Source organism: Anarhichas minor, unplaced genomic scaffold (assembly GCF_050575085.1).
Source record: "Anarhichas minor isolate MPS153535 unplaced genomic scaffold, ASM5057508v1 ptg000095l, whole genome shotgun sequence".
Taxonomy (NCBI): domain Eukaryota; kingdom Metazoa; phylum Chordata; class Actinopteri; order Perciformes; family Anarhichadidae; genus Anarhichas; species Anarhichas minor.
In genome coordinates this window covers 1,443,599-1,453,431 of record NW_027466541.1, presented here as the reverse complement: position 1 = coordinate 1,453,431, position 9,833 = coordinate 1,443,599, and the positions used below count along the sequence as shown (strand labels likewise).

General features: G+C 40.7%; 1 protein-coding gene across 3 annotated transcripts; it reads right to left on the bottom strand.

Moving 5' to 3' along the window:
- Window positions 1-3,133: 3,133 nt before the first annotated feature.
- On the bottom strand, window positions 3,134-9,129 carry med27 (mediator complex subunit 27). Of its 3 annotated transcripts, XM_076082502.1 has the most exons (9): window positions 8,902-9,040; window positions 8,210-8,328; window positions 7,534-7,678; window positions 5,404-5,534; window positions 5,035-5,128; window positions 4,620-4,727; window positions 4,492-4,533; window positions 4,341-4,418; window positions 3,134-3,348 (listed from the first exon to the last, which is right to left on the bottom strand). In XM_076082502.1, the coding sequence occupies exons 2-9, from the start codon at window positions 8,263-8,265 to the stop codon at window positions 3,214-3,216; spliced, it is 789 nt and encodes a 262-aa protein (XP_075938617.1). In that variant the 5' UTR covers window positions 8,266-8,328; window positions 8,902-9,040; the 3' UTR covers window positions 3,134-3,213. The 3 variants fall into 3 exon arrangements, with proteins under 3 accessions (XP_075938617.1, XP_075938615.1, XP_075938616.1); XM_076082500.1 differs by lacking the exon at window positions 8,210-8,328 and having other exon boundaries at window positions 8,902-9,129; XM_076082501.1 differs by lacking the exons at window positions 3,134-3,348; window positions 8,210-8,328 and adding an exon at window positions 3,355-4,060 and having other exon boundaries at window positions 8,902-9,129.
- Between the last annotated feature and the right edge of the window lie 704 nt (window positions 9,130-9,833).

Here is a 9,833-nt window from a genome sequence, read left to right as displayed (position 1 = left end):
AAAGTAACGTGAGCGTTATATTGCTGTCTACATTTATATTCAGTAATTTTTAATGTGTGTTTGACAAAAGCTAGTTAGTGTTAAATTTAACTTCAGTGTTGTCTCAGAATGAATTGTGTTGTAGGTCATAATGTGATTTCACTTTTGCTGTTTTTACAGATACCATCATGTGATTAAAATAAAAATCGTCGTTTCACAGTTGGAAAAATCTGCGTTGGCCAAGAAACCTGGTGGAGACCATATTGTCAAGGAACACAACCGGACATAAGGTCACTGAAACTCTGAGATAATTTAGATATCTTTTCTTCAAGCACATCTGTTCTTCTACGCTTGTGGGAAAGATATATATATATATATATTTTAGGGCTGTACTTAACTCAGAACTGTGTCTGTTAAATTGGATGTGGCTGTTCAATACGAAGAATTTCAATTTCAATACGACAAAATTTAAGGTTTAGAGCATGGTTCCAAGAGACTTATTTGTAAGTCTCCATAGGATACATCTGCCTACCAACTTTCATACATGTAGCTTAAACGTAGCGCTGGGGCTGCGCTTTTGAAATATTGTAGGGGGCGCTATAGAGGCAATTTAAAACAGCCAAGCCAAAAACCCATATACACTATGTCTTCCTATGACCTATGACACATGTACAAAGTTGCATGAGTTTTTGAGCATCCGAAGTCACTAAACCATCAGCTTCCTTTTTCATGGCGAACGATGCATCGCCACGGCATCAGCGTTCAACGAAAACTCAAAAAATTCATGATGATGCATCATCAATGTCTTAAGGCTATCCTTACCAAATTGTAGACTCATCAATCACCTGGCTAGGAGGAATAATTAAAAGTATAAAATATGACATTTCCTTTAGCCAGTAGGCGGCGCTATGAATTATTGAATTTTTTTCAATTGAAGTATGTATAGGCTTGAAGTAGCATCATGCAAAAGAAGTTTTGTGCAGATTGGATAATGTACCTTGGAGTTATAACAACTTATAAGAACTTATTTTTTCATAAACAATGAGGCAAAATGGCCGCCACGCCACGTCAAGGTTCTTTGATGAAAACTCTCGATTTTGATAACTTTTAATCTCAAAGGTCTTAAGAGCATCCTGACCAAAGTAGAAGTTCATCGCTTAAAATCTGTAGGAGGAGTTTGTTAAAGTGCGAAGGCTGAAATCTGCAAAAAGTGACAAAAAGCACAACTTCGAGGGTTTACTGTAGCGCCCCCTAGTTGTTGAATGCAAAATAAATATCAGGGTATGTTAGAGGATGCAATGTGCACATATGCTGAAAATCTGGTAATTTTAGGACAAACGGTTGAGAAGTTATATCTATTGATATTAAGCCACGCCCCTAAGAAGTTTATTGGTACATGTCTTGTAAACGAAAAGAGATATCAAAAAGCTTTTGATAACTTTTGATGACGTAGATCCAGTAATGATCCACAGCAAATTTGGTAGCAATGGGCCTAAGCATGTAGGAGGAGTTCACAGAAATGTGTTTTACACTAAATTCAATATGGCGGAAAATCTAAGTAGGCGGAGCTTAGGGGTCTGATTGTTTTTTTTCTAGCTCTACCTCAAGTGGACATGTGTCAAATTTCATGTCAATCGGACATACTGGCCGAGGGGTGTCGCCGGTCCGACTTGTAGAGGGCGCTAGAGAGCCATTTCTTAACACAGAAAGATGCATTATTTTTCAGATGGCTATATTCACCAGGCCTGACAAGTCCCCAAAATTTGGTGAGTTTTCATGCATGGCAAGTCCTCCAACCATGCGTACATTTTTCCAAACGGGTACAATATCAATAGGGCCTTCGCGGCCCGACGTTGTCGGTAGCTCGGGCCCTAATAATACCCCTTACAGTTTCAATAGAGCCTTCGCTGGCCCGACATTGTCGGTTGCTCGGGCCCTAATGACAACCCTATGAATTTAGTTTTTCTCAGTTTTCCCAGCAGCAGTACAATGTCTGAAGGCAGCAGATAATCAGAATATTTAAAGCCAAAATAACATCCCAACTCTTTCAGTGGCCAATCAGATCTTAGTTTGAATTGCTTGGTAGATTGCAGATGATAGCGAAGTTTGTTCTAAGGTGAAAAGGACTTGAATTGTACTCGGATGTGTGTATCCTCTAAATGCACTGTAAACACACAGTTTTCAGTGTTTACAGACATTAAGATTGTACTATTCTAAATGTACCATGTCTTTTAAGAACAATGTCTTTTTTTCCATCTTTGAAACTGAAAGTGAGGTTTAATTGTTGTACAATGTAGCAGAAATGGGAGTTACACTTGCATCTCTAAACTGATAATGAAAAATTGTATGCAAACTAAATGTTTTTATTTTTAATAAATTGTTATTAAGATATGGATATAATGGTGTTTGTTGTTTTATTGTTTGAAGTGTTAGCTGGCATGGTAAAGTAGAAAATGCAAAACTCTTAAAAGTGTTCTGTTGAAGAGTTAAAAAGGAGTAAATTGAAAATAAGGTGTTGGGTAAGAATTACACTAAGAGAGTAAATATGTTTTAACACTGCAGGAGTCAGTTAAACATCAACACTGTATTTAGAGTAATTTCTTAATCAACACTTGGTGTCAAGTAGGTCCAACACATGAAGAGTAACTTAATTAGAGTTAATTTTGATTAACACTCAAAAAGACCTAGTGTCAAATTTAAATAACACTACGAGTGTTATTTACATCATAGTGTCAAATTTGAGTAACACTTCTCAGTGTAGTGTAGTGTAAAATATTAACTCTAACCAGAGTTAAATTGACTCTAAAAATGTAACACTATGTCCAGTGTAGCTTTAACACTCTGTAGATAGGCACCATATGTTCACTGAATCAGTGTTAAAATTGACTCTTTAAGTGTTTCATTGACACTGTCGATTTTACTGTGTACATTTATATTGAATATTGTATGAAATAGAAAAAAAAATCAGCTGCAATTCAGCAGCATCTTAATAAAATCGTGTTTTTTATGGTTATAAAAAATAAATGATCCATTTGAGTTCAGTCAGTATGTATAACAAGGTATTAATAATAATAATAATAATAATAATAATAAGTGAAAGTTTGAATTAACTTTAAGATCATACTTGAAAATATGAAAAATACACAACTGTAAAAACATTATAATCCAACTTTATTCAAACTTGTTTGTACAAAAAGAATTTAGTCCGTAAACAAATAAACAGGAAGTGATTCTTCACATGCGACAGGTGTCGTGAAATGCCTCCAGGGTCCTAAAGTCCCTCCATGTTGGAGGAAGTCCGTCCTGCAGGAAACGACCACAGCGCTGACAGGAAGACTGGAAGAGTTTAATGTAGCTCCGCAACCAGGTCTACAGAGACAGACAGGTAGAGTTTAATGTAGCTCCGCAACCAGGTCTACAGAGAGACAGACAGGTAGAGTTTAATGTAGCTCCGCAACCAGGTCTACAGAGAGACAGACAGGTAGAGTTTAATGTAGCTCCGCAACCAGGTCTACAGAGACAGACAGGTAGAGTTTAATGTAGCTCCGCAACCAGGTCTACAGAGAGACAGACAGGTAGAGTTTAATGTAGCTCCGCAACCAGGTCTACAGAGAGACAGACAGGTAGAGTTTAATGTAGCTCCGCAACCAGGTCTACAGAGAGACAGACAGGTAGAGTTTAATGTAGCTCCGCAACCAGGTCTACAGAGAGACAGACAGGTAGAGTTTAATGTAGCTCCGCAACCAGGTCTACAGAGACAGACAGGTAGAGTTTAATGTAGCTCCGCAACCAGGTCTACAGAGAGACAGACAGGTAGAGTTTAATGTAGCTCCGCAACCAGGTCTACAGAGAGACAGACAGGTAGAGTTTAATGTAGCTCCGCAACCAGGTCTACAGAGAGACAGACAGGTAGAGTTTAATGTAGCTCCGCAACCAGGTCTACAGAGAGAGACAGGTAGAGTTTAATGTAGCTCCGCAACCAGGTCTACAGAGAGACAGAGAGGTAGAGTTTAATGTAGCTCCGCAACCAGGTCTACAGAGAGACAGACAGGTAGAGTTTAATGTAGCTCCGCAACCAGGTCTACAGGTCACCATAAAGGACCTGACCACCACGTCGGGCATCTGAGGTAGATGTCTCACCATAAAGGACCTGACCACAGACAGACAGACAGGTAGATGTCTCACCATAAAGGACCTGACCACAGACAGACAGACAGGTAGGTGTCTCACCATAAAGGACCTGACCAAAGACAGACAGACAGGTAGGTGTCTCACCATAAAGGACCTGACCACAGATAGACAGGTAGGTGTCTCACCATAAAGGACCTGACCACAGACAGACAGACAGGTAGATGTCTCACCATAAAGGACCTGACCACCACGTCGGGCATCTGAGGCAGCTGGTAGTGTAGCAGGGCGGTGGAGGCGTGGTCAGTTACCTAGCAACAACACAACCAGTCAGAGCGCTGCACACTCAGTTCAGGTGTTCAGGTGAGAATGGGGGAATCTTACCTTTTGGAACACCTGGTACTGAGACTTGGTCCAGATGTCCAGCTAAGGAAGACAGACAAGTGAATATGGAGATACACTAGTATCAAGGGTTACCTCTCAGGTAAATTTGACCTTTGACCTTGTCCCACCTTTCCATCCTCATTGTAAACATTTTCGTTGAATCCTCGTACGACGGTTCTATCAATGAACAGGGAACGCATGACGACGATCGCCTTCAACACCTTCCCCAGGGTCACCTGAGAGGGAGACACACCCGTTAACCTGGTCTGAAACACACCCGTTAACCTGGTCTAAACACACCCGTTAACCTGGTCTGAAACACACCCGTTAACCTGGTCTGAAACACACCCGTTAACCTGGTCTGAAACACACCCGTTAACCTGGTCTGAAACACACCCGTTAACCTGGTCTGAAACACACCCGTTAACCTGGTCTGAAACACACCCGTTAACCTGGTCTGAAACACACCCGTTAACCTGGTCTGAAACACACCCGTTACCTAGTCTGAACACACCTGTAGAGAGGGTTCAAATAATGTATTACCAGCAGTACAGCAGATGTCCCGTTGGGTCTGAACAGCTCGATGGTCATATCAGGAAACATCCTGCCGATCCGAGAGATGACATCATCCACATACCTGTACACCGAGGAACAGAGTATTACAGTACTGTAACATTTAATAGATACAGATCCCAACAGGTAGATGACAGAGACAGTGATGATTTAAGTCTTTTTTACTCTTTATAACACAGTTCATAACACTGTTTATAACACTATTCATAACAGATTATAACACTGTTACTCTTTATAACATAGTTCATAACACTGTTCACAACACTGTTACTGTATAACACTGTTTATAACAAATTATAACGCGGTTTATAACAATACATGCGTCGCTGAAGTACTCACTGAGGAGGTAGTACCAGAGTACTGGGTTGGACTTTGGGTCGTCTCTTGGCTGAAGCTCCCATTTGATTGGCCGATCGTTTGAGTGATTGTTGATTCAACAAACTGGAGGCCAAACCAGCGTGGTACTGCAACTACACACACATATACATAAATACAAACAGATACACAAATATCACCATCATCATATACTGTCTGTGAGATCAAAGAGTTTTGACTAACTTTGGATCTGCTGTGTGTGCTTCATTTAGACAATATTATCAGAAAACGTTCATTGTCTTGCAAGATGAAACCAACCAGTTTTCTAAACTTCAAGCAGTCTTAAGGACATACAAACCTGGATGACCTGCAACTTCCTGATGTTAAACTCAGCCTAACCTGAAGTTATTCTACTAGGCCCAGAACACCTATATATCATATATATCTAATGATATAGTTTCTCTAGATGACATCCAGCAGCACCGTAAAGAATCTCTGAGTTACCTTTGATCAGGATTTGTCCTTTAACTTCCAGATAAAACTGTTCACCTACAACACTTCTTGTCTCAAAGAGATGCAGAAACATGAGTTCATGCATTTGTTACCTCTAGACTAGATTACTGTGATTCCTTATTATCAGGCTGCTCTAATAAGTCTCTTAAATCTCTCCAGCTGATTCAGAATGCTGCAGCTCGTGTACTAACAAAAACTAAGAGAAGAGATCATATTACTCCTGTATTAGCTTCTCTGCACTGGCTGCCTGTAAAATCTAAAATGCAATTTAAAACCCTTTTACTTACCTACTAAGCCCTGATTGATCAGACACCATCATATTTTAAAGAAGAACTTAAGACTTATAGTACCTTATTATCCTACTAGAGAGCTGTGCTCCCTGAATTCAGGGTTACTTGTGGTTCCTAGAGTCTTAAAGAGTAGAACAAGAACCTTCAGTTTTTAAGCTCCTCTTCTGTGGAACTAGCTTCCAGTTTCAGTCCGGGGGGCAGAAACCCTCACCACATTTAAGAGTAGGCTTAAGACTTTCCTCTTTGATGGCTCGGGTTCGTAGTCGGGGCTGGCTCGGGTTCGTAGTCGGGGCTGGCTCGGGTTCGTAGTCGGGGCTGGCTCGGGTTCGTAGTCGGGGCTGGCTCGGGTTCGTAGTCGGGGCTGGCTCGGGTTTGTAGTCGGGGCTGGCTCGGGTTCGTAGTCGGGGCTGGCTCGGGTTCGTAGTCGGGGCTGGCTCGGGTTCGTAGTCGGGGCTGGCTCGGGTTCGTAGTCGGGGCTGGCTCGGGTTCGTAGTTAGAGCTGGCTCAGGTTTGCCTTGGACCAGCCCTAGTTATGCCGCTATAGACCTAGACTACTAGAGGACTTCCTAGGACACACTGAGCTCCTCTCTCCTCTTCTCTCTCTCCTTCTGTATGAATTCATGTCCCATTACCAACATTGTTCTTTCTCTCCTTACAGGTTTCAATGGATCCTGGTTTTATCTGGACCGTGGTCCTGCTGACACATTAGTCACATTACTATTACTGATACCATTACTTATTTTATTATCATTGTTCTACTATATCCACTGCTGCTGTTACTTATAGTAGTTGTAATGTTTCCATCTCTCATATGAATACTTCCTGTCATTGAATGTGTTGTAACTGTGTTATGTTGTTCATTCTGTACACATGACATCTATCACACTTCATCCTGATAGAGGAAACAGCAAGTGATGAACTCACAACAGTGTGAGTCTGTAGTGTGTCACTGAAGAGAATAATGATATCAAATGTAATATTAAGAAACTATTAGTTAAATGAAGATATCAGCAGAGAGTCTGCCAATGAGTACATTTGATGTTTTGCTGTTAAAACTAAAGAAATAAAGCGAGATAGCAATGTAAGAAGACTGTTTTGTTGTCTGTTAATGTTTGTTCATAAAAAGCGTTCCCATCTGTGACTCAAAACCGTAACATGATCCAAACCTTGAGTTTTATGATCTGTTTCATAATTATTAAAGAGTAACTTAGCAAACATTATTTCTGTTTTATAGGATTAATAATAATAATAATAGTTCTTCTCACAACACTGAAATATCAGGTTTACAATCATCTGCATCAAATGTGAAGAGTACAGGTGAGCTAACACATTAGCATGTTAGCTTGTTTACCTTGTTGGACCACTTGTAGGCTTGTAGCAGCTGAGAGTATAACGGGGTTTTGTCCTGAACTGGATCCAGACTGAGAAGACCGCTGTTATGGAGAGGATGAGACTCTGAGGGACGACCGACCAGACCACTGAGACGTTCCAACTCACTGAGAGACAGACAGGTGGAGACAGACAGGTGGAGACATAGAGACAGACAGGTGGACGCAGAGAGACAGACAGGTGGAGGCAGAGAGACAGACAGGTGGAGGCAGAGAGACAGACAGGTGGAGGCAGAGAGACAGAACAGTTTTAACCAGAGAAAAACAACTACAAAGACTTTCAATTTGTTTTTACTGAGTCTATACTGTTTAAAATAAGTACATATTTAAATGTAGTCTGGTGGGACTATGACTGAGTCGATCTGGTGTGGAGCTAAATCCAGGTCTAAAGTTTTGTTCATTTGAAAACATAATTTGAACCTGAAAGTTCAAGTTGTGTTCTTGAACATTGAAAAATACAGCAAAAAACGGCCCAATGTGTCATAGTTTATTGCTCTTTTACTGTGATTTGTGCCAAGTAGAGGCTAAAACAGCTCGCCAAACAGAACTTTGTCACTAGCGTAATTTTTTTTACTTCCAATCACGTGAATATGGTGTATAGAAAGTGTTGAATCATAATTCTCGCGGTGCCCACGTTACCTGAAGGCAACGTGGTTGAGGAAGTCCACAGCCTTCTTCCTTATGCTGTCACTCATGATGACACGCCCCTCTCAGTTGATGCCACGCCCCCCACGCTAGATCAGGGTCAAAAGTCTGAACTGAAAAAAACGACGTGAAAGTGAAAAAAAGATTTGAAACTGAAAATATAAAATCTGAAAAATATAAGAACTCAAATATCAAAATATATATGAAAGTGAAAAATGAAAAAAAAAATGTATTCGGAAAAATTCCAGAACTGAATCAAAATTATATTCAACCCAAAAAAACTTTTCATTCACTTATTTATATTTTGAATACATTGCTGTATTTTTCAATGTTCAAGAACACAACTGGAACTTTCAGGTTCAAATTTTTTTTTCAAATGAACAAAACTTTTGACCTGGATTTAGCTCCATAATCTGGTGTCTGTCTACCCCGGGTCACAGTCTAGTGTCTACCCCGGGTCACAGTCTAGTGTCTAACCCGGGTCACAGTCTAGTGTCTAACCCGGGTCACAGTCTAGTGTCTACCCCGGGTCACAGTCTAGTGTCTACCCCGGGTCACAGTCTAGTGTCTAACACGGGTCACAGTCTAGTGTCTAACCCGGGTCACAATCTAGTGTCTAACCCGGGTCACAGTCTGCTGTCTGTCTAAGTCTGGTGTCTACCCCGAGTCTGGTGTGGAAGACTCACTTCAGGTCTCTGTTGACTGCCTGCAGGTGGTCCTGGAACTCGGATATAAAGTTCTTCTCTCGGCCCTCCAGCGTCTCCCGGTTCTTCATGCCGTCCTTCAGGGACTCGAACACGCGGCTCACGCTGGAGCGGAGCGCCTGGATGCCGCTGATCGCGTGAGAGAAAGCGTCCAGATTCACACCGACGTTCACCACGTCCGCCATCTTTTCTGTGTTTGCTGCCGCTGGCGCTCAGATATGACGTCACAGGTTCTTCCTCAGTTTTTTTCGTCAACACTAAATGACGTCAGAGTTTAACGTCTGGATTTATTTGAATAACATTTAGATTGTAACATAATAAATATAATAATTATCGTCATATAGGTTTGGGAAATAGATTCTAAAGGGTTTGATTTGTTATTTCTGATTTCACTAAAAATGATTTCATGAAGCATATAGTTTCGAGCATATGTTACCAGTTAAATCACATGAAGCCACTACTATCACAGCTAATACTATTTATTGGTGTTTCAGTGAATAAGAGTTTTCAATAAAAAATAACCTGCTGGTAGAATAACTCTTTAGATTCATATAGTGAAATACAGGAAGAGAAAACGTTCATAACAAAAGCTAAAAAAACAACTAACTAAAAAGAATCTGATCAAGTAACGTAAATATGAACTATTACTACCATCTGATCTCTTTAATGCTTCGTATTAATAACCAGCTTCAGAGCCTCAATGTCCACCCACCAACCAGGAGCCCACTACCCCAGCCTAGACCACCAGCATCCTGCAGTGAGACCATACCAGACCTCAAACTAACAGAGAGACAGAGACAGAGACAGAGAGAGAGACAGAGAGAGAGAGAGAGAGAGAGAGATTTGATTTTTAGAAAACCTTTATTTTCTTTGAACATGTTTCTTTATCATTTAAGACGGTTAAACAAATAAAG

Coding starts and splice junctions, on each gene's coding strand:
- med27 (XM_076082500.1), bottom strand. CDS start 9,104: ATGGCGGACGTGGTGAACGTCGGTGTGAATCTGGACGCTTTCTCTCAC. Junction 4,534..4,619: donor TTTACAATGAGGATGGAAAG/GTGGGACAAGGT, acceptor TGTCTTCCTTAG/CTGGACATCTGGACCAAGTC. Junction 4,419..4,491: donor AGTACCAGGTGTTCCAAAAG/GTAAGATTCCCC, acceptor TGTTGTTGCTAG/GTAACTGACCACGCCTCCAC.